The sequence below is a fragment of the Callorhinus ursinus genome, unplaced genomic scaffold, assembly GCF_003265705.2.
Source record: "Callorhinus ursinus isolate GAN/ISIS: 27379988/994484 unplaced genomic scaffold, GSC_fseal_2.0 scaffold33, whole genome shotgun sequence".
NCBI lineage: Eukaryota > Metazoa > Chordata > Mammalia > Carnivora > Otariidae > Callorhinus > Callorhinus ursinus.
The window spans coordinates 4,078,320-4,103,141 of record NW_027397095.1 but is presented as its reverse complement, the minus strand read 5'-3'; the positions used below and the strand labels follow the sequence as shown (position 1 = coordinate 4,103,141).

General features: G+C 39.2%; 1 protein-coding gene across 16 annotated transcripts in view; it reads right to left on the bottom strand.

Annotated features, from left to right (window-relative positions):
* ENOX2 (ecto-NOX disulfide-thiol exchanger 2) overlaps window positions 1-24,822 on the bottom strand; it is a 279,817-nt gene that overhangs the window by 5,634 nt on the left and 249,361 nt on the right. For 14 of the 16 annotated variants that reach the window (XM_073879139.1, XM_073879138.1, XM_025852567.2 and 11 more), the window contains 4 exons: window positions 18,396-18,510; window positions 6,808-6,989; window positions 4,619-4,726; window positions 936-1,044 (listed from right to left, as the gene is read on the bottom strand). In XM_073879139.1, the coding sequence (XP_073735240.1) occupies window positions 936-1,044; window positions 4,619-4,726; window positions 6,808-6,989; window positions 18,396-18,510 (514 nt within the window). The remainder of the gene's footprint in view (window positions 1-935; window positions 1,045-4,618; window positions 4,727-6,807; window positions 6,990-18,395; window positions 18,511-24,822) is intronic. The other 2 variants (XM_073879143.1, XM_073879136.1) reach the window with 1 other exon arrangement.

Genomic DNA, 24,822 nt, shown 5'->3' with positions numbered 1-24,822 from the left:
ATATCCATTACCAAAGAAGGCAGATAAATCTTCAAAATATGCAGAAGCCAATCAGTGTGGAGAACTTCTGAGATTGGGGTGGGGCTGCTGTGGGGTTCAGCTTCCTAGAAGGCAGCTGGGATTATCTGTTGAGGTCCAGTATCAGCCCCTTGGAAATGACTGAATATTTTAGGACCTCAATCTGCCACTGTTCTCCAAATGGAATATCAAGTCAACAAACATTTGTGCAGAATACTGTAAGTGCAAAACAGTTCTCATTTTACTGAGGGCTTCCTATGGGTTGCACACTGTGCTAAGGGATTCAGATGAATTATCTTATTTAATACTTGCAGCTGCCCTTTGAGACAGGTAATATCATTCTGCCCATTGTGCAGATGGAGGAACTGAAGCTCAGGAAGGAAATAGTAGGGTCAAACGGGAAACCAGTTCTGTCTGACTCCTCAACCATGTGTTCTATCTTGTCTCTGTGGATGATTTTTATATATTGAGAGCAATTCTAGCATTTATCTCATCTAAGTCCACCAGTGTCACACACCACAGACAGCCTCCTGAGTTACTGCCAGCAACCTGGAAAAAAATTTCAGAGAGGCAGACACTTCCTCCAGAGGCTCATCTGGGAAAGCTCTCTGCCAAACAGTATCCTCACTATAACCTTGAGTGGGAGTGAGAGGGCTCCACTATCCTCACATAGAGTTTTAAAAAATGTACAACGTATTTCTCCAGCAGACCCTCTCCTGTGCTTACAACCACACATTTGATGTGGCAGCAACCATAGGAGCTAGAGGAGAATTGGGAGCTGCTGTTACCATTTCTGTGAAGTCTATACTTATTCATGCATTGTCATGCTTCATAAATGCCTGGCGGGTATATTCATCTTAGGTGAAACTCTTCCCCCCTCCACCATAGTCAATATATTATATGTGTGTGTTCCTTACCCACGAGCAGTGCTTCACGTTCAGATTTGATAGGACTGCTGTTCAGGGTCTTCTCAAGAGGATAGTCACTGTCCTGGCTCGATGTACACAGTCTAGTAGCACAGCTTTCCTGTGGGAAAAATATGCTTCCTGGGTCAGTTCACCTTACTGCATAACAGACTTGGATTCGAGTACGCAACAGGGAACTTTTTAACGTAGTACCCCAAAAGCAATAGCGTACAATTTTGATGACTGAATGGGAGAGAAAATAGCATTAATTTATGCAAAAACATCACAGATCATCCCAAACTTCCTTATATGGCTCCAAAACACAGAAAAATTTAGACATTCATCTTTGCCAGGTTTCCCCCCCCCCCCCACCTTCATCATTCTTGACTCTATAGAGGTAATCTGGGGAACCAGACCCAACATTTACTGCCTACTAGGTGCCAGGCACTGTTAGGTATGTGTTATCTCCATTCTACAAATGAGGAAAGTGAGGCTCAGGTAAATTAGGTAAATTGCCTTAGATCACATTTCTAGGACGTGGTAGAGCCTAGATTTCACGCCAGGTCATCCACTGCCAAAAGGATTGTTCTTTTCAATTTTAGGTCCACACTCTGCTAAAGGCAGGTCCCATCTCTGAGTGCAGAATCTACAATGTAGCTAATCTACTCCCAAACTCCCAAATAATCAACTGTTGGCTTTTGAACTAAAAATTAGAGCTTCCAATTATTGACTATCAGCTCTTTCTTCTCCCTGATAAGGACATTATCAGTTAGGATATTCCTGACTTCATATCAAGAAATGACCATGACCGGGCGCCTGGGTGGCTCAGTTGGTTAAGCGACTGCCTTCGGCTCAGGTCATGATCCTGGAGTCCCGGGATCGAGTCCCACATCGGGCTCCCTGCTCAGCAGGGAGTCTGCTTCTCCCTCTGACCCTCTTCCCTCTCGTGCTCTCTATCTCTCATTCTCTCTAATAAATAAATAAAATCTTTAAAAAAAAAAAAAAGAAATGACCATGACCAAAATATTACTCAGTGGCCTTCTTTGTTGTTGAAAGTTCTCTCTTTCTGAGTATAGCAGGTATGTTTCGTAAGAGACACTCAGGGGAAATTCATGACCAGCAATCAAACTGAAAAATACATCCAGGCCTTCCATGGATCTTTCTTTCTCTCTTTGGGCACTGAGAACATCTTTTCTGTATTACAAATGTGAAGGAAGAGTCTTGAAAAGAAGGAATAAAAGGAATCATTGCTTCCAGTCTTACTGCTATTAGAAAAGAAAATGCTGGGGAAATGCTCCTGGCAGGGGCATCTCATGGCTGATTCAAATGCTTTGTCACTCTTCCCTTCTGCAAGCCCTCAGCACAGACAGGTGTCCTGTTTTCTTTAAAGATGACTTTAAAGCTTCCAGGATGTTGCCCTGAATGAAATGAATGGTCTATCCTGCAAGACATGTTGTTTTGTGGATTTACAGGCATCCTGGCTATAGTCAGAAGGGAAGCCTTTCTTGATGACCTACTCAATCTTTGGCCTTTAGAATCCAATTCAGGCAGTAACCATCATGCCAAGTTTGATTCAAAATACTGGCTCACTTCTAAGCCATGGGTTGTAGATCTCCTTCTAATGCCCTTAAAACATTAAATGATCCAGTAAGCCATTTCTTAAGTGCGAGAATTTAACAGATTGGGGTTGACTCAAAATGGAAAGGCATCCTGAGAAGTTTTAGCCATCTTGAATAGAAATGTAGCCTTACTGAAACCTGACTTCAGTTTTATTATAGCTGGCATTTAAAAAATTAGAAGGCATATTGAAGAGATGTTTATCACCTTGAATTTTACTGGCAGATTCAAAGAGCCAGCTCTTTCTGCAGTAAGACAGACAGAAGTCACATTGTTATATTGCAAAACACTGACAATAACTCACACTACAGTTTACTGTCAAGAAACCCAAACAAAAACAAAAGAGATCTCTCCTCACCAAAACTTATTGCCTTCCTTTCAACCTGGAATTATTTTTGCAGTCTAACATAATGGTACTTTGCTTCCTAACCTAATTGTGTCAGGCTGAAATATTCGGTCACAAATCAGATTCCGAGAGAATATCAGTTTATAATGAACTGTCATGACTTTTTCTGAAAGAAGCTTTGCTTACAGTTACAGGAAAAAAACATTCTGACTCACATTTTCCCGATTATCAGTTGGCTCTCCTTCCTTATCCTCTTTAGCTGCCACTTCATGGTATATTCAGGTTCAGCATGAAAAACTGACTAAGGCACAATACATTAAGTTTCTTCTGTGCCATTTGATCTCTTGCTTCTTTCAATGAAATTTAAAGTGCCAAAAATGCCCTTACACTAAAAATGCCCTTAAATTAATTTGTGATGTCAATCCTAAAGAACGAATCTAAGCATAACGTCATTAGCATAACCTCATGTCTATTGCATTTTACGCAAGAAGCAAAACAGCTATGTAGCAGCTCTGAGACATTTTAGCAGCTCTGAAAGTATAGGGAAATTCCTACTACACAGAGCAGCTTTGGCACTTTTCAATTAAATGCTTGATAAATGAATTTCTCTGGGATTGTGCTCATTTCTTTAAAAGCACCCACAAAAGTGGAAAGTGAGCTGGTTTTATGAAGTGGAAGAATTAAAAGCATATTGCAAATGGCCTCCAGAAGAAAACACTTTCAATCATTTGTTTCAACTACACCAAGGCTGCCAGTTCTTAATGGCACTCTGGGGGAAGTCACTATGCTGGCAAACATACCCAGGGCCTGTATGCATTGCATCTTCCTGAGCTGAGTGCCAGAGATAAAGAGCCCAAGCTCTTGTCTAACGATAGCATTGTTGATTTCTGGCTCTTGGTCTGAGCTCCTAATCTCTTCCTTCTGAGACATTAAAATCAGGCACTTACAGTCAATGGGTCTTCCTTTTCAGAGGATTGCTTCAGTTGAATGTTCAGGCATACAGACGATTAGGGAGGTACGGCTGGGAGACACCACGGGTAGACTTTACATACCTTAAGTAGACTGGGCACCTGATTCATGCTTGTGACTCATTAACCTATCCAGATTAGGAGACTCCCTAAGAGGCCCTCACTGGTGGCTCTTATTGCTGCAAAGTCCCATCTTGCCCTTCCATGCTGCAATCTTCAAGCCTTAGAATATTCTTTCTTTTTATTTACTTTCCACATGTTTTCTCCCCTTTGGGTTTTGACTATTTCACCTGCAGCTGCTCATTATTACACTAGATGGAGTGTCTGCAAAGAAAAGCCCATGTTCTGGTTGTACTTGTGTTTCTTCCTTTAATGAAACACTTTATTAAGGGTACTCTGTGTCACCCGCATTTTCTCTCTATTTTTTTCACCTGCATTTTCTATGTTGCTATTTGCTTGGCAAGATGAAGCAGGAATGAGGTGTACACGCTGGTCTTCTCCAAGAGGGAAAGACTGAGGAATTTTAGGGATGGACTAACTTTGTATTCATTGAAAAGTACACTCTCCAGAATCCTTAGATATGCCAAGGATTCACAACTAAAGGCAGAGCCCCTGATTCAAGAATTACCCCAGAGAAGGGGCTTTTAATCCCCATTCAGCCAAGCATTCCACAGTGATTCCTACTGCAGGAACTTGCAGGGCATTTTTCACTGCCACTGCAAAGGGTGGGGGGAAGGGCAAGGGTTCACAGAGGACTGATATACCTTTTCTTTAAGATTTTCCAACATTTTTTCCACCTGCAACTTGTCATCCTTGACTTTTTCAAGTTCAGCTTCTTTCCTTTTGTATTCCTCTTGGACTTTGAGTAGATGCTACAAGACAGACCAAAGACAATCAAGTCTTGAGGAGCCACAATTCATTTAAAAACCCTGGCTGAATTTGGACAGTAGGCTGGCCTGCCTCACTTTCTCCCAGCCTACACAATCATTTCTCCGTGCAGAGATACCAAAGGGAAAATCAAGGTACTTTTTCACTTAAAGTTATTTTATCTAGTTCTTAAGAACTTCCTTAGGATTTGTTCATATTTTAGAAAGCATCTGAGAAATTAACTGATCTAATCACTTAACTTTTCTATTCCAGCCAGGGGTAAGGATAGGGTATAGTGCTAATCCCATGTGGACAATATCTTGATTGCTGCATAGAACTTAATGTTATAAAGCATTCTTTCAAATAGCCGTTTTCCAAGCCAAGTTCAATTTCTGTGAGGAAAACATTTTACAAATGTTTGTTTCCACATCAGTAGGCAAGGAACTGGATTCATCATCATTAACGATTACAAAAATATTACTTATTTAGCATCTAACATGTGTCACACATTGTGGATAAGGTTTCATATGTGTGATCTCATATAAACCTCAAGTAACCCTATGCATAATCCTGAGGCTTACAGAGGTTTAGTGCTTTGCCTTAGGTCATTCAGATAGTAAGTGGCAGAGTAGGGATTTAAACCCAGGTTGGGTCAACACCACAGTCCATGCACTTAACCACTGTTAGACTATACTTCTTTTTGGGAGAAGATGGGAGACCCTTTATCTTGTTTACAAGGCTATTTTCCAATAAAAAGTAATCAAAAGGAGCAAAATTAATTTGTCAGGATGTAGAGACCTAATTTTCTCAGAAGTCTCTGAAGTGATGAAATGAAGAAAAAAAAAGTTCATCATCTTTAAATTGTATTTCAGTAGCAGAACTGTCCTTCTGTGGAATGGTTTAAAAATCAAGGTAAGAGAGAAAAGCAACAAAAAATGTTTCCAAAGTTTTGCTTTTCAGAGGCTTGCAAAAGACCACTGGAAGAGCTAAAAGACACACAATACAATATATGTTGTCAAAATTCTTTGAAGTCTAGCTGAAGAGATACATTTTTTTGGTGGAAAGATCTCAGATATAATTTACATGTTCTAATTAAATTCCATAGTGACAGTAAAAGGAAGGTAAGCATTACTTCACACATTTTGCTAATAGGAAAGGTGAAATATCGATGTGATATTGCTTGTCACACAGAAAGACAGTGGTAGCAGAAGTAATAGGAACACAGGGCTCTTAGTGCCAGAAGAGACTCCTTGTTCACAATTTGTGATTTATGGCCAACAATAAGCTTTGCCCTAGATAATTTCAAGGCATACAATTAAAAAAATTATTGCTCAATTTAAATTATAAGGAAAATGGCTGGTCATCTGGCAAGATAGAAGAGGATAGTACCCTTACTCAAAAATACTACTCCTTTATTATGATGAAACAGATGGTGATATCTTTTTCTTTTAAATTGTAGGCTCACTGTGGTGATGGTTACATAAAACATCTAGACATTGAACATCTCATACACACTGTTGTATTTGAATGCAATTACAGTTGGATGCACCTATTTACTTTACTTTTTATACTTGGAATAATGTGCAGGTAAACTCATTCACATAAATGACTGTGAAAACAAAACAAAATAAAAGCAAATTGATATTATGTGCCCAAAGCATTGATACTGAAAAAGCCAGGGTAGGATTCCTGCCATTTCTCCTAACAGGCTGTATGGTCCAGCACTGGATCAAGTAGATACTACTTTTTCATATCTAAGTAAGAAGTGAGGTTCTTCATAAAGTCCCCGAGGCCCTGTCCAGATCCCAAAGCACCTTCTGAAGCAGAAAGAAAAGATTAGATTATGTTCGGTGTAGTTTTACTGTCAAGTATTTTTCACTGAATGTACATCCTTTGAAAACTGCTACCTCTGTACTGGCCAGAATATTTCATTAACCATAACATAATTCCTTCCTAGTCTATGCCAGAGGACAGAATATCAAGAAAATAAGAGGTTTGCTATTCTCTTTGCTGGCATGGGACCTTTTTCCAGTTGAGGAGCTGATGCTAGCTTTCCTAAAAGCTCAGAAAACCAAAGGGCCTTTACCTGTTGCATTCCTTGCAGGGCTTGCTGCAGGAGTTTCAGCTGCTGTTCCTTGTTTGGGTCGTCTTCTCTGGGGGCTTTGCCTTGTTCTTGCTTGAGCAATTCTACCTCATTCCGATAGGCATCGAGCTGCCAACGGAGGCTGTCATTTTCTTCCTTCAGAGCTTCTGCCTGTGATACTAAGGCTAAGCAATCAATATAAAGTCAAACATCCATCTATCCATACTCTTTGTGGTTCACCTTAGTATCATGAAAACTTGGTAGTTTTTAATTGACATGTATAGAAAGTCTCTTGAGCAACTTTAGGTTTGAGGTGGCCATGGCAGCAAGAGATGGACACAAAAGCACACAGAACCATTTGTGTAAAGGAACGCAGGATTCCAACACCCTGAAGTCATCATCACGCTTCATATCTGTCACCCCAAATATAACTCAGATATTCCCAGCTAACATTGGTCACTTTTATTTGGAAGGCAGCAAATGATAAGAGCTCTGTAATGATAAAGTGTAGGGCTAATTGTCTTGAACTGACGACTGTCCACACGATAATTGTGCAGGGCAGTTGTTTTTAAAAATGTAACGTTTACTGTCCTACAGAGGAAAGGTAAATGTAAAAATTAAGACACAAGACTTCTGGTTTCTGGTCTAGTGTGTAAGGAGTTTAGAAGTCACCACTCCATCCTAACAACAAATAAAAAGCTGAATAAACTGAAAAAATCAACAACTCATCTTAGATCCATAAGAGAAGTGAGGTCACAGGGCAAACTGCTGCCCCTGAAACTGGAGAGACAGGAGAATGCAGAGAATCACAACTTACCAGACCAGAAACCTATGAGCAGTAAGCTCCACAGGAACTGGTGGCAAGTAAAAAAATCTAAATTGTAATTGGCTAATTGCTGGAGGCTCAGTGTGGACAAGTCTGAGATTTAAAAAGTACAGAGGGACCCACTCATAGTGAAGTCTCTATCCTTTGTGCGTTTTATCTCTAGGAGCACAACCGTGTCCTTACAGTGAATATTGGAGAAAAATCCCCTTGTGCTTCCATCATGGGGAGGGGAAAAGAAACCATTTTGAAATACACCAGAGCACTCTGTTCTTCTCAACAAGGCCTGCCATCAGAAGACACTATTTTACCAGAGCCTAACCTGCTAGGGTATTACCAGAGTCTAATTGACCTGGAGAAGGGAAATACCCAAGTATAGCTCCCCCCAGCCATCCTGCCCCAAGTAAGTTTTTTCTCAGAAAAAACTGAGAAACACTTGTGAAATCACAGTCCAGAGGTAAATGCTCACTAAAAGACTGAGACCTAATCACAGGACTAGAGAATGCTCCCCCACACTTAACTACCACACCACTGAAGTCCTGTTTACTGGAGTTCTTTTCACCCAGCACATCATGTCCAGATTTCAACAAAAGATTACAAGGCGTACTAAAAGGTAAACAAACAAACACAGTTTAAAGAGACTGAATGGGGATCAGAACAAGAGTCAGATATGGCATGAATGTTGGAATTATCAGACCAGGAATATAAAACAGCTGTGATTAGTATGCTAAGAGCTTTAATGGGAAAAGTAGATACCATGAAAGAACAGATGAATAAACAGAGAGATGGAAGTTCTAAGGAAGAATCAAATAGATATGCCAGAGATAAAAAATACTACTGTAACAGAACTGAAAAATGCCTTGGATGGGCTTATTAAAAGACTTGACATGGCTGAGAGAAGAATCTCTGAGCTTGAGGGTATGACAATAGAAACTGCCTAACCTGAAAAGCAAAGACAAAAAAGCATAAAAAAAAACCCCAAGCAGAATATCCAAGAACTATGGGACAACCACAAAAGATACATGTCATAAGAATATTAGAACGGAAAGAAAGAGAGAAAGGAACAGAAGCAATAGGTGAAGCAACAATGGCTGAACTTTCCCCCCAAATTATTATCAGACACCAAACCACAGATCCAGGAAGTTTAGAGAAATCAAACAGGATAAATGCCAAAAAATTAGACCTGAAAAGACACCTCACCAAAGATATATCAATGGCAAGTAAGCATCATCATATGTCATACATCATTAGGGAATTACAAATTAAAAGACAATGAGATACCACTACACACCTATTAGAATGGCCAAAATCCAAAACAATGACAACACCAAGTGCTGGCAAGGACGTGGAGCAAACAGAAATTCTCCTTCATTGCTGGTGGGAATGCAAAATGTTACTGGCACTTTGGAAGATACTATGGCAATTTCTTATAAAACTAAACATACTCTTACCATATAATCCAGCAATCATGCTCCCTCATATTTACCCAAGTGAACTGAAAACTTATGTCCCCACAAAAATATGCACACGGATTTTATAGCAGATTTCTTCTGCCAATTTTATAATTGCCCCAACTTGGAAACAACTACAATGTTCTTTAGTAGATTAATGGGTAAATAAACTGTGGTACATCCAGAAATGGAATATTATTCAGTGCTAAAAAGGAATGAGTGATCAAGCCATGGAAAGACCTGGAGGAAATGTAAATGCATATTACTAAGTGAAAGAAGGTAACTGAAAAGGCTACATAACTGTATGATTCCAACTATAGGGCATTCTGAAAAGGCAAAACAATGGAGTCAGTAAAAATATAAAAAAAAAAAACAACAACCCTAACCTGGTTGCCAGGGGTTAGGAGGGAGGGAAGAATGAATAGGCAGAGCACAGAGGATTTTTAGGGCAGTGGAACTATTCTGTATGATACTATAATGGTAGATACATACATTTTAAACATTTGTCCAAACTCACAGAATGTACACCAAGAGTGAACTCTAATGAAAACTATGAACTTTGGGTGATAATGATGTATTCGCTGATTATAAACAACGTACCCCTGTGGTGCAGGATGTCAGTAGTGGTGGGGGACTTTATATGTGTGTGGAGACAGGGGTACTTGGAAACTCTTTACTTCTTGTTCAATATTGTTGTAAATCTAAGACTTCTCTAAAAAATTAATTTATTAATTAAAAAACTCCCTAAGACACAAGAGGAAAACTTGGTTAGCTTTATTTATGGTTATGGCACATTTTTCAAGGCCAAAAATCAGAAAAGCTATTATAAAATATTTAATCAGAGGATTTTCATTCATTCAACAAACACTGAGTACCTTCCCTGTACCAGGCTTATGATAATGGTAAAAAATGAGATTCCACTAATCTCTGTGGTTCACAGTCCAAATTAATGGAAACATTTGTAGTTTATTCCTTTTTTGATTCCTAACACAGCATAAAGCCCAGAAAAGAGATGTTAGCAAAATGGATCAAAATTACAAACCTGTATATTAAATGTATAAGAATGTTAAAAGGCAACTTGTCAAAGGGTGAATTTTTTTCAGCTACTTATGGGGGGGGACTTCGGGTAGAAGAAAGTAAACAAAAGTAATGGAAATCAAATCTTCAAGATTATTAGCTATAAATGGTGGAAGAAGAGTTCTCTAAAGGTATTTCAAAGACAAGATTCATTCTCTACAATAAATGGAAAGAAGTTGTGCTTTACAAAGATGAAATATATAGAAGAAAACCATATTCTGAGGGAGAAAACACCCCATTCCTAAAAGAAAGCTGCTTTGCGGGGTGGGGGGTGGGGTTTAATTCTGCGCTTTCAACCTGAGGGTTTTCCTGAAACAATCAGGTACCAATGCAGGCTGATGTAATCAGATTGTCTATCCAAATTAGAGAGTGGCAATCCTTCCTATTACATGTTCTCTTGTTTTCTGTGAATGGCTATGCAATTATCCTGATACGGCAGTTTGAACATTGTATTTTAGTTTTTAAAAGAAATTACAAAAACCTTTGGCATGACACATTCATTGTATGTTTGGTTTTATTCTGTATTTTAGTTTTTGCTGTAATCATAAAGCTTTTGTGTCTTTGAAGAGAAAGCTGTTAAACAGAGAGCTGAAGTCCCAGCACTGTAAATACCATCTATCCTTGCCATCTCTCCCAGCAGCTGGGATACCTGTCGTCGGACAGGCAGCATTCCTCACAATCACAGCACTAAAAGAAGATGCTAAAAGTGAAGATGACTGTATATAGGAAAGTGTATGGCAGAAGGGAAATGAGCTATCTGCCAAACGGGAAGAAATTATTTGATTTGCTTGTTGGGTCAGTACCAAGGGATAGCATCTCGAGCTGGAGTTCCGGTGAATAACACAGAGGTTCCTCTGTAAATCAAGTGACTGCTACAGATAGACAGTTATTCATTTCTGCTTTGGTTTGCATGTTTGTCTTCTGGCAAGGCATATGGCTCAATACTAAATAGTGATATTTCATCTTCCTCTTTTGTTTCTTCTTGTACTGCAGGCTAGTGATTATGCTCTTGTCTTATGAGTCATGTGGAGAAACGTGGAAAAGGGCAGAGATCTAGGAGAGTGGTTAGAGGCATAGTCTCCAGTTTAAATGTGAAAATATTTTCCCTCTGAGCAAATGAGGAGGAGAGACTACTTCTCTCCTGGGGGGAAAGGGCATGCTGATGAGCAGAGATAGATTCCTGCAGCCAAGTGCGAACAGATAATAATCTCCTCAGTTTGGACCTGTCACTAAGTAAAAGAGAATGTGATCTCCTCTAATGCCACCAGGGCACCTTACTTACGAAATGTATATTTCCCACTCCCTGAAATGAGGGTTTTTGTCATTTTAATGAGGACACCAAGTCTTTACTTTCACAGACTTAATATTAATTGGGCCCATTTCTGAAGTTGGAGTTCTTTGTACATTGCCAGAACGTTGAAAAGTTCAATACTACCTTTTAATAATATGTTTGAGTAGGTGAATCCATCAGTCCTGATACTAAAGAGCATAGTACAGTGAATTTATTCATATCTTGCCGTCATTAGTTCTCAGCTGCTCCGTTTTGACTATTTCCTATGTGGGAAAAACATTTCTCTTTATGGGGATGGCTCCTCAGATCTGAAGGCTGCCAGTTCATCATGGCAATATGAAAGTACGAAGGTAGCTGTGAATGCCTCTTTTTAGAGAAGCTACTCAGAGCAAAATCCCAGATATGTTTTTCTATGACAAAAGATCTAAAAGGATTTTGTGCCATTAAAAAATTAATGCCTAAGTTTCTTCGGTGGTACAAAGAAAACAAAATTTTTTTTTTAAAGATTTTATTTATTTATTTGACAGAGAGAGACAGCGAGAGAGGGAACTCAAGCAGGGGGAGTGGGAGAGGGAGAAGCAGGCTCTCCACTGAGCAGGGAGCCCGATGTGGGGCTCGATCCCAGGACCCTGGGATCATGACCTGAGCCAAAGGCAGACGCTTAATGACTGAGCCAACCAGGTGCCCCACAACAAAAATTTTAATGGAAGCAAATTCAGGGGGTTGGCCACCCTCACAAAGCTGCATTACAAGAGATGCACCAAATTATTGAAGGAAGATGTGTAACAAATGTTACCAAATTATAGAAGGGAAAATGTGCAACATTCCTCTCAAGGGTCCTAAAAAATATCTGAGCTGGAGCGATTCACAAAGAGAAAAAGCCAAAAAGAACAAAGTTGAAAGAGAGAGGGAGATGATATGAGTGGTTGCAGACCAGTTCAGGGAAATTTTTAAGTGAGTTCCCTGACCTCCCAAAGCCTTGCTTTCCTTACCTCTGCAGGTTATTACTCCAGTGAGGCTTCTACCAGTATGGATGTACCAGGGACTTCGCTGTTTCTCCTCTGAGATCTCTAAATTCACCTCTCAAACAGTATCTTCATCTGTCAGTTACCTCACTGCCCCTCATCACCCTGAGACACTGCTCTCTTTCTTTGCTGGGACCTTAAATCTCTTGGAGTGGCCAACTTCAGCCAGTCCATTAACTATTTTCTGGCTAAACAGATTCCACTGCAAATTCCTTAGTACTCTATATTCCTTCACCCTCCTGAAAACCTTTGGCCAGTCTTACCATGTCAATTCCTAGCTCATGGTCACTCGGCTCAACTTTGTCTGCACCTTATCCTGGGCTGCAGAGGACTCTTATAGGAAGTTGCAGAGCTGGGCAGTCCTGGTCAATACAGACTCATGTTGGTCCTTGCTGGTGGGTCTCTTACCTCTTACTGATTTCTTCCTTCCATCCTGCCCAGGGTATTTATTCCAGGTCTGCTCCTGTCTCCTCATGGTCTCATTTCCAAAGCATTTCCCTAATCAATGGTTGACCAATCTCTGGGTATATGGAGAAGCATGGAATGCATACATACTTTTAGCTTCATTTCTCTTGTCTCAGAGGAAGAGGGTTCTCCCCTCTCTGAAGAAAACTCCAGCTGAGTTTGGATCACTTTCCATTCTTCTCCAGGATTCTACTTCCATAATTACCCATAAGTACTCTTTCACTCTCAAGCATCTTCAACCTCACTCTCTCCATGGCCTCCTTCCCCTCTATTGAACAACAAACAACAACTTAACTTTTAACTTTGTCACCCATTCTAGTTGCCATATATAATGCCTGCCTTTGCTTTTGCCCAACTTTTTGGCCTGTGGATTTTGTCCACCTTCTCTCCTTAATGCCATATGTTCTGGCCCCTATCTCTATCACCCTACTAAAATAGTTCTTGCTCAATGCTGTCCTTGATTCCTTTCTTCTTTGTATTATCTGATAATGTTGATTATTCCTACTTCTATAAATTCTTCTTGTTTTTCTAGTTTTCTTCCAGCCTCTTAAGCTGCTCTTTCCCCCCCTTTTTTTTTAAAAAAAAGGTTTACTTATTTGTTTATTTATTTATTTAGAGAGGGGGTGGGGGGAAGGGCAGAGAATCCTCAAGCAGACTCCCCACTGAGTGTGGAGCCTGACACAGGGCTCGATCCCAGGACCCTGAGATCATGACCTGAGAGTCCAATGCTTAACCGACTGAGCCACCCAGGTGCTCCTAGACTGTTCTTTTTCTAACTGCTCTGCAAACTCCTCTTTCTTTCCTTCTCCCTTACTGTGGGTAGCCACCAAAGTTCTGTATTTAACCCTTTGCTGTTCTTTCTCTCACTTGTCTTTCACAATCATTTACTCATATCCTCCAAGCTTCAGCCAACAGCTCTGTACTACCATCTTCTATTCCTTCTACTTTCTTGAACACTGATTTGAATATAAATCCTTTATATCTATTTCCTAACTACCTACTGTCTGAAACTGATCTCATACTCTACAAATTAGTCCCGTGCACCAGTCCATTTCTGTCAATGTTACTAGTATGTGTTTAATTTGTAACACCCCCCCCAAAAAAACTTTATGTTGAAGCCCTCATTATGTGACCTTATTTGGAAATAGGTTCTTTACAGAGGTAATCAAATTAAAATGAGGTCATTCAGGTGGGCTTATGGACTTATACGACTAGCATACTTATAGAAAGGAGAAATTTGGACACAGACATGCAAACAGGGAGAATGTCATGTAAACATGAACGCAGAGACTGGGGTGATGCATCTACAGGCCAACAAGTGTCGAAGATTGCCAACAAACCATGAGAAGCTAGGAGAGAGGCATGGAACAGATTCTCCCTCACAGCCCTCAAGAGGAATGCACCCTGATGACACCTTAATCTCAGAGTTCTGGCTTCCAGAACTGTGAGGCAATAAACTTCTGTTGTTTAAGCTGCTCAGTCCGTGGTACTTTATTGCAGTAGCCCTAGAGAACTAATATGACCACTGACCCTCCAATCTCCCAGACTAGAAAACCTAGCCTCATCTCAGGTTCTTGCTTTTTCTTCATCATCTATATCCAATCTGGCGCCAAAGACTGTAGTTATTCTTCTGAAGTGACTCCTAGCATCTTTAATCTCATATTTTCTGTTACATCCTTTTATTTTACTATTTTATCTCAGTTCCTGTTACCTTCACTCTAGTCCTGGGCTTCATCATTTTATATCTAAATTCCTATAAAAGTCTCTGGCAGGTCTCTCTTTCTCCAAAATTTATTTCCTAAAATATATAATTCATGTTGCTTTTATCATACTAGTGCCATGACTGAGACATGCTTATAGTGCCATGTTGTCTATTATGGTAAATGTAACCTTGGCATTCATGGTTCCCCATAATCTGGATCCATCTTGTCCACTCAATCTTTTATCCCCCTATACCCAGCATCTTTATTTCTCTCTCTGAGCCCTGTTCCTTCTCCTCTCCTGCCTCCACATCAAGATACTTTCTTACTCTCCTCATCCAAACCTTCATCTTTTTTTAAAAATTTTATTTTATGGGGCACCTGGGTGGCTCAGTCGGTTAAACGGCTGCCTTTGGCTCAGGTCATGATCCCAGGGTTCTGGGATGGAGCCCCGCATCGGGCTTCTTGCTCAGCAGAGAGCCTGCTTCTCCTTCTCCCTCTGCCTGCCTGCCGCTCCCCCGCTTGTGCTCTCTCTCTCTCTATCTCCCTCTCTCTCTGTCAAATAAATAAATAAAATCTTTAAAAAAATTTTATTTTACTTTATTATGTTATGTTAATCACCATACAACCTGTTCATCTTTCAAGATCCCAGTCAGCTTTCACTGAATGCAACTACTCTGGCCACACTAATATCTCTTGGCCTTGCTGCATTCTAATCAGTACCTTACAGGTTAGAACCAAGTGGTATTTCTTATATTTATGTAAATTTACACATATTGCACCTCTATTTCCATAAGCTGATAGGATGCAGTCCTTGTTAATTAATTGATCAAACTTTTAAAAAGGGAATAATGACAGGTGTGGGGAGGGACGGAAGGATATTGGAAACCAAGAGAAGTGAAAACTTTGGCTAGAACAATGAAGGAGAATGAGTCTCAGTCAATGTTTTCCAAATGTGCTCCCTGGACACAGGGATGCCTGATAAAAAAATGCAAATTCCTGAGCTTCATTACAGACCTACTTAATCAAACCCTGCAGCCCAGAAATCTGATTTTTTAAAGGTAACCCAGTGAAGCTTATAGATACCAAATCTGAGAACCACTAACCTAAGTGGAGAAGGCAGACAATAGATGCAGAAATGGAACACCCATTCTTAGGTTTACTGAGCACATGTACTTCCCATCATGGCTAACAATAGAATGAAAATAGTTTTATACTATCATGATTTGCTTTGATGTGATTTCCCCTCTTCAACACATTGCTTTGAGCACAGCAGTCCTTTCTTCCACAGCAATAAGGTTTCCAGTACTGCATCACAAATATGGGCTGGGTAATACAGAGTCCCCAGAAGAACAGAAATTTTGTGGTACTCCAAGGAAAGGTAACTGAGACTGCTAGGCTAGCTGTGACGCTTACTTTCTTTGGGAAGTAGAATTTAACCAGACACATGCTCTAGACTCCTGGAATTCAAGTTTGGTAGCATGGAGAGAGAAAAAAACAACTCTGAGATCTAGTGCTTAAGCTTTTAATTGGAACCACATGAAACTAAAACATGTAGCTGATTTAGATAAAACCTGAGGACCCGTTTACTGGCTCACACTGAGCAGGATTTCTGCAGTTGACTACTACAGAAGCAAGATAACAAAATTAGATACGATCGAGGGGAAGAAAAATGCACGAAAGTCCTTGAATTAAAATGAATTGAAACCTTCTGGGAGAAAAGCTATTTGGTAAGCTCCATTAAGTCTATTGTAGATAGCTTTATTTGACAAAGCAGCATCCTGGCATGTGGAACAGGAAAGAAAATAGCTATAAGATGATCTGTCAGGGAGTTTCCAGTCCCTAAACGAATAAGATTCTGTGCAGTAGCCAATACAGCTTTTAACTCAAAAGAGATACAGAAGCAAAATGCAATTATATAACACTAGTAAGAACATTTAATCTGAATCTCCCATACACCGCCCCCCCCCGCCCCACCGAATAACTCCTCAAATTCAGCAATTTATCAAGCAAATACTCAAACTGATGGTCACGTTAATTTCAGGGGAACACTGGATTAACTCAGTATACAATACTGCAGATACTGAGATGGAGACAGTTCTATAAGTCAAAGATTAGTCAGCTATAAAACATCTTGGCTAAGCACTTAACTAATATGAATAACTCAATTATGAAACTCTTGTTTTTTTAGCTATAAGTTTATAGTATGCGTTTGCAGTAATTAGTTCACTGTTCTGAAAATGCTAACTGCTGATTACAAAGGATTTATTCAATATATATGGAGGTTTAGATGTTTAGGGATCTAACATATGGCAGAAATAGAGGAAATTCAGATGTAACAGCTACAAATGCCTTTTTAAAAGTCTGAGTTGATAGTTTTCTTTCCTTAAGAGTTTCTGTTCATGGAGCGAAGATTCTAGGACCACTCAAGTGGCTATAAAGCTGCTGGCTTCAATATGCAAGTACTGAAACCAAGAAATTCTGATTTGCATTATAATCAACCAGTTCTCTGTGGGTCTCTGTCTCCATCTCTGTCTCTGTCGCTGTCTCTCTCTCACACACACACACACAGCAGGGACAGTTTACTACAATATCTCTAATGTCTAGCACAGTGCTTGGCATGCAGTAGTTATTAAATGAATGAATGAATTTCTTTAGCCATCCCAACATTCCTGTTAGATGGTTGTATAATGTACTTTTTACAAGGGTGGATCCTGAGCTCAGTGGGACAGAAGTCCTTCCTGAGTCAAGAAGGACACAGTTGGGACTAGAACTCAGGTCCTCTAACTTTAGGTCCAGTGCTTTGTCCACTGTACCTTACTGACTCCTAAGACTGTCTAGAATGGCTTACATGAAAACACTCGTCTTTTGGCTATTTTTATCTCCCTTCTGGTAATTCTCTCCCTGGTTTGTTATGAAATTGAAAGGTGGTATAGTGTCATATTGTTCAACAGGTTTGCCTTATGAGTTCCACTGGGGACCCACATGTGGCCTGTCTCATGGTGAGGTCCTGACTATGCTAAATAAGAGCAAAAGCTTTTACCCAAACATCTGTCTGTAGACTCCTGTTTGGTTCCCAATAAACCCCTAAGTAACCACAATAAAAGTCAGCAGGTAGGTAGACTGTCATATATTATAGATATTTCCCCTTAGTTGGTAGAGTCTCTTTTAATTTTGTGATTCTTTAAAGAAAAATATTTAATTTATAGGAAGATAAATTTATCAAAAGTATCTTTTATAATTTTATCTTTGGAGAACTTCATCCCAAATTATATAAACAACTCCTATATTTTCCAGAATTTCTTTCGCTACGTTTATTTTTTTTTACATTTGAATCTTAAATACATCTGTTACTAATTCTGGTGTAAGGTATACAGGATGTAGGGATCTAACTACTTTTTAAAATGTTTGGCTAGTTGTCTATTTATGTGTAAGCTCTCTTATGATTCCTACTATAGAACATACTATTAACAAATCCAAATCAAGTATAGAACAGTGCTGCCTAAATGTCTAGCCCTCCTAAGAGAAGAAAGGCCACTTTTAATTCGGCACTGTAATGGAAGATGGGAATGAATAAAAAGATCCTTAGCCACAGGGTTGATATTTAGCCACTGTGTACTTATATGGCTTTACCAATTGTTTCTAGCTGGTTCCAGACTTACAGTTTTGTGCCCATAACTTACTGGATGTTAGAAGTTTTAAAGTATCATCCCTGCAAGTAGATGTTAGTTAAATGAAACAAAACAAAATTATCTTTACCTGATTCCTCAGTTTCTTTTGTTTCTGTGGTTTCTTCTATTTCGTCATCAGACATCTCCATTTCTTCTTCTCGCCTGATTCCCATTAATTCATCATTATGTATGTTGCGAATTTCCTAAGGTTAAAAGTTATGCTTTGTTGGTGGGAAAGCTTTGAAAATGTTGAAGAAATGAACAGAGTTAAGGATAAGATAAAGCAGGGTTTTTTGACATATGAAAAAACTTCAGAGTACTCTTAAGGCAAGGACAAGGGGGCACATTGGGGCCGAAACTGTCTTGACAGACAAAGCAGACTTTGTTACATTCTGTCTTCCATAAGGCATTCATTCCATATCCAGAGGTCTGGCAGTTGATGATTCTTATATCCATCCTATATTAGAAAGTACTGTTGGTCATGAAAGGCCTCTTACCTCTTACATGGATTTCTGGACTTTCCTTGAAGGGTTCTGCCATTTTCACCTTCCCATGTCAAATCCTTTCATTTTGCATCCCTGCATCCTCTTCCCTCTCCACTTACAGACTTACTCAACAGAACTCTTAATCTAACTTTTGCATGTTTAGAAGTTACAGCAAAAATGAGCTGTCAGGAGGGAACTTCAATCAGATCAACCCTTCCATGGACAATAACTATACTCTGAACAAAACACAAAATCAAACCAAGCCAAACCCCTAACTACTTGATGGCACTGGAGAGCAAACAAAAGCAGGCATATCCTAAAGAGTGGCTGACACTTGGAAGAAGGATGTGGGTCTCTCAGTTTTTAAGGGCCTTTTAGTCTGACAGCAGACCACAGTTAGCAGCTCACAGAGTAGCTACATTTTTAATAGAAAACCCTATCTTTACATCCTAAAGAAATCAAGGAGATAGCCACAGGAAAGTGAGGAGGGGATCCCAGAAGGGAGACGGCCAAAGAGGGAGAGAGATCCAAATTCTGCCTGTAATATCTGCTCAAATTTCTGCATGACCTTTGAACCATGGAAGCACAGGACAGATTTCAAACAACACAGCTAAGTCTAAAAGAACTGAACTGAGATTTGGGCTGCCATCTAAGAGACATAATTTCCAGCTTAAATTCAATTAAGTAAATTGACTGTTAAAACAAAAGAAACTGAAGTCAACCTTCTTTGGAAGAACATAACAAAATGAACATAACAGAATATAACCAGAACCTTAAAAGCAAAATATTCAAAAAATGCAGGCAAAGCCCAAGTTACTTGACATACAAAGAACTAGGATGAGATGGCCTGTCTTCAAGAGAAAAGATCATCAACAGAAATCAAACTTGAAATGAACCAGATATGGCAGTTAGCAGATAAGGAGCTAAAGCAGCTATTATAACTATCTCAATGATGGAAAGGAAACATGTTCATAATGAATGAAAAGACAGGAAATCTTGGCAGAGAAACAGAAACTTTAAAAAAGAACCAAAGAGAAATTCTAAAACTGAAAAATATAATATCCAAAATAAAATTAACTGGATGAGTCTAACTTTACAATAAAGATGGCAGAACAAAGAGAGAACTTAAAGAGAGAACAATACAAATTTATCCAATCTAAAGAACAGAGAGAACCTAACTGGAATCACAGAGAGGAGAGATTAGATGATTCAAGATTCTTGAAGAAAAAATAGTTGAAGATGTTTCAACTTTGATGAAAGACATTAATCTATATATTCAAAGAGCTCAGTAAACCCCAAGCAGGAGATGTGTGAAAAAGGTATGTCTAAGAACACCATAGTCAAATTGCTGAAACTAAAACATTAAGAGAAACTCTTTAACTCTTTAGTTAGCTAAACTCATTGTGATAATCATTTCACAATCCATGTAGGTCAAATCATAATGCTGTGCATCTTAAACTTATACAGTACTGTATGTCAGTTCTACTCTCAGTAAAACTGGAAGAATAGAGAAGGATGCTTAAAAGCATCCAGAAAACAACAACAACAACACATTATATACAAAGAGACAATTCAAATACTTTGATTTCTTTCAGAAACAATAGAGGCCGGAAGTCAGGGGAACAATATCTTTAAAGTACAGGAAGAAATAAAAATCACTGTTTATTCAGAATTCTATAAGCAGAGAAAAATTCTTTCAAGAATGAAGATGAATTAAATCTATTTTCAGACAAATGTAAATGTAAAAATTTGTCATCCAAAGATTTGCACTATAAGAAATGTGGAAGAAGTTTCCTCAGGCTGGAGGGAAGTGTTACCAAGCTGTAAACACAGATCTTCACGTAGGCATGGAGAACTTTGGAAATGATGGAGATCACACTGGAAAAGTCACTTTAAAAAAAGTCAGCATGAAAACTGCATTTTGGAGCAGCTTGCAATCATTTAGAGGCCACTTAATGCCTATCAGAGGCTTCTCAGCACTGAGCTGAGAATTCCTTGCTTATGTTAGCCCCAATTGGGCCATAATACAGGAAATATCCAAAGCTGTCTGGTGAAAATTGCTTCCATTTAGGGGCATTATAAATACTTCAAATGGATTTCTTAATAATTAATGCTATAGTTAATCACTATCTCAACTAATATTCTCATTTTTTATGCCTTTTACCGGGAAAAATAATAATTTCTATATCAAGGTAAGTTTTCGCTACAGATAAATAAAAGTCCCTTTTAAAAACACAAGCTATTCAGTATTTTAACTGGTAGTTAAGAGGTAATAGAAAAATAGAAGTACTAGAAAATAGAACTACCAACATAGCATCTCTCATGTGCTACAGGGGCATTACTTAAAATAGAAGAAAACAGTGACTTGCTTGAGAAAAATGAAATTTAAAGGGCTGTGTCAAAAGAGAGATTTGCTATGTCTTATTCAAACTCATTGCATAGAGAAGAAAGGAATTGCTCATTTCTAAGAATTCATTCTGTCTCAGGAGTCTGGGTTTCAGTTACCATCAAAGAACAGTTACTGGCAAGGTGATTATAATGAGGTTTGACACTGGCAAATTCAACTATTGTACAACTTGCGGCATCAGGAAAAGTTATGACTCTCCTAGTTGCCTAACAAAAATGTAGCCTGTCGAAGGGTGTAAGCAGAGACCAACTTTCAATTCACAAACATGTCATCTGACTCTGGGAAGGTTATTGTGTTTCTCAGAAGAGTAAATTGTGTTCCTTCTAAGGAAATGTTCCAGGGCAGGAAGATCTAACTGAGAGCTAAGACATGCCCTGTAGCTGCTCAGCACCCACAAAACATCTTTCTGCTTCCAGCTGGGCAAGAAAGCATAATATCTTCTGGGAAGTATAAAAAGTTCAATAACTAAGTGATACAGCTTATCTAGAGGTCTTTCACATCTTCAAAAAATCTCCAGAAATAGAAAGACCTATGGGTAAATTTTACCTCAATGCCTGAAAGTACTTCAGGAACAAGAGTTCCTTTAGTTGATAATGAAATGAGGGTAAGAAAAACTAAGGGGACCCTTGTTCTCCATTGTTCAGTCAGGCATGCAAAGTGGCAGAACTTAGAGCCTTCTAATCACCAGGCAATCCCCCTTAGCTACAAAGAAACTAAGCCCTGTATAGTTAGTTACTCTCCTATAAATATCCAATAGGAAGTCACATGAATGGGATAAAGGCAGAGAACATCAGAGGTTATAGGGTACCATGTTAAGGTAAACTCATGAGGAGCAGTTAGTAAATGACAGTGCCCCTAAGTAAAGCAAGTAAATTTTTAATTCTATGAAAGCCTTACCTTTAAAGCACTTGGTATCTAAGATACCTGTTTTCTGTCTTTCTGGTTGGGTCAAAAAAGCTCTGTTTTGGGAAGCAAACCCTAACAAGTACCTTCAGAGTGAAGGACTAAAAGGTAACATTTCCCTAAGGAAGGCACTCTACCTAGCTGGGGCATAGGTGCAGATAGGAGGAGGACCCTGAGCCACTGAAGTGCAGGCAGCAAGGGAAGTCGCTGCCTCCGAGATTTGCCCCCTTTCCCATCCTGACATTTGGATCTAGGGCTAAAACCAAAAGAGTGGCAATGGCAGGCAAAAACATTTTCCAGAAGTTTTCATTTGTAAATCACTACCTGAAATTGAGTGGGCCGTGTCACTGAGAGACTATATTGAAAATGAAAAGATAACACTCCTGAAGTTTCTATTCTATTCTCCTGCCCACAGTCAACCTGTGAGATTTTTCATTTAAACAGCAAACTGTTAGTGATTTCTAAAAATGCATTATAATGGCTCTGAGTCTGTTTTAATGGTAACTTTTTCTGATGCTGAGAACTTCACACACTGCTCCACAATGGAGAAGAGAGCACTTTTACATAGAATTAAACTGAAAACCGAGACAGAGGAAAATGCATGGACAGAATCACCTTTGTGCCAGCTGACATTTTTAATTTATCATAAAGTAAGCAAATCACAATCATTGCACATTAAGTATCTAACTCTACAGTTTCACAAAAAGTTATGTGAATTTAAATTCATCTTACTCATGTGTTATGATAGGAACATAGTTATCAATAAAGCAAAGTTCCTTATTAATTGTGTAAAAAAACTGTACTTACCTAGACTTTCAACATTAACAGGATACTTGGTGAGGAAGGGGTCAGATGAAGGAATGGAAAGGAACAGATATCTTCTACATTTATGTAGAAATTTGAATCTGAGCTATCATTCAGTACAATGAAGCAAAGCACAAACACAAGTTCTTAATGCCTATTGTATGATACATATGGAAATAAAAATTAGGTTGATCCAAATCGTGTTAATAGGTGTTCTGATGGCTGAAAGCTAATAGCTAGTGTTAGAACACATGGGTGCTAAAACAAGGGTATGCAGATGACTCGAACAATCTATCTGCAAACAGTTCTTCAGAGTTTGGAATGGTAGGCTTGGAAATCTAGAGAGGAAGTTATTTTAGCAATCATAGTATCTCATTTTACAAGAATGCTAGCAATTGTCAAGTCCCTTTTCCTCTAGCCCAATGTTATAAAATCTCATACTGGGGAGGATGCAAGGGGGTCTCTTCTAGTTCCTACTGCTATGGCTCTAGTTTCTATATATCATCCAAGGTTTAGCTTCTAATCTAGGCCAGCTTCTCAGTGAGAGAAACACACAGGTTTTAAATGGTTCTATAGAAAAAGAGTTCCTACAATAGAGAGAGCTCTCAGTAAAGTCACTGTAGAGTTTTTAGTAAAGAGAGAAACTTTAGCTTTCTCTTATTACCCTTTTCAATTGTATCAGCAGGAGCCTCACACACATATAAAACAGGAAAGTAAAGTAAACCAATGAAAGACTCATTAGCAAACTAGTATGCCCAGCATATGCTACCAAGGTGAGAGCCTGAGCTCCCTGAAGGTGGGGACTTTTCCTTCTTAATCCATAACCCCACTCTCCGCAGAGTAAGGCACTGTTGGCTGCTGGTAGGATGACAATAAGACAAAGAGCAGGTACTTTGCGACAGGAGGAGGTTACTGGCTAGGTCATTCTCAAAGGCTACTGGTAAAAAAGGCTCAAGTCAGAAACTTTCACCTTGATGAAACCTCTGACTTAGGAGTTGGAGCTTTGAACCACAGGCCAAAAAAAGCCAGTCTAGTTGATTTAAGTCACTGAGATGCTCTGGTTCTCACCGGTGCTCAGAGACAGCCCCAATTTAAGAGTATGCTTGTCACTTTCTAGAGTTTCCTATTATCAAGTAAAAGTATGCAGAGGTTAAAAAAAGCCATGATTTAAAGAGGTACCCATGTAAAGTAGAAGAGGTCTTTTTTAGGCTTAGGAAATGCAATGCCAAAGGAAGGTCATGAGCTATGTTCCACTCTCAGTAGTTTTACTTATCAAGATTGAGGTATTCAAGGAAGCCCTTAATTTAGTCCAATCCAATAGGCAGGAAGCATTTTTCTGGGTTTCCACGAAGTCTACAAAATACATTATGAAACATGTAGCTCTTGGCAAGTCATGCTAGCCATGTCCTCTATCCTCATCACTCTGCCAAGGAAGCTCTGCTACAATATTAGGTGATAGGGTGGATAGCTCTCATTCTTTACAGGCCCAGAGAAATGTCCAGCTTACTGGCTATCTTTACTGAGAAGGTAATTAAACTCAAGTATGTACCCACCAGAGAGGTAGGCTTGATAGGACTATAGTTCTCTACAGAGGGCCTTGATAAATAATATTCATGGAAATATTTTATTGCAAAGTCATTTATAGAAGGGTTGTGGTCTGGGCAAGTCAGTCCTCAAATCAGAGGCTCCCTTCCTCCTATGAAAAGACATTATTGTACGGGCAGGGCTTTCCGCAATGGGTGGGGCAGTTCAGACAGCTTCTTCCAACCCTGAGAATGGATACACGTGTATGTGTACTGAAGAGAAGTAGAGACTTAATACTGCTTTTCTACAATTATAAGACATATTGAGCATTTTTCCTCAACCTTTATTCTTCTGAACTGTTCAGACTAAAGAGTTTGGAGATTTTCAATTTA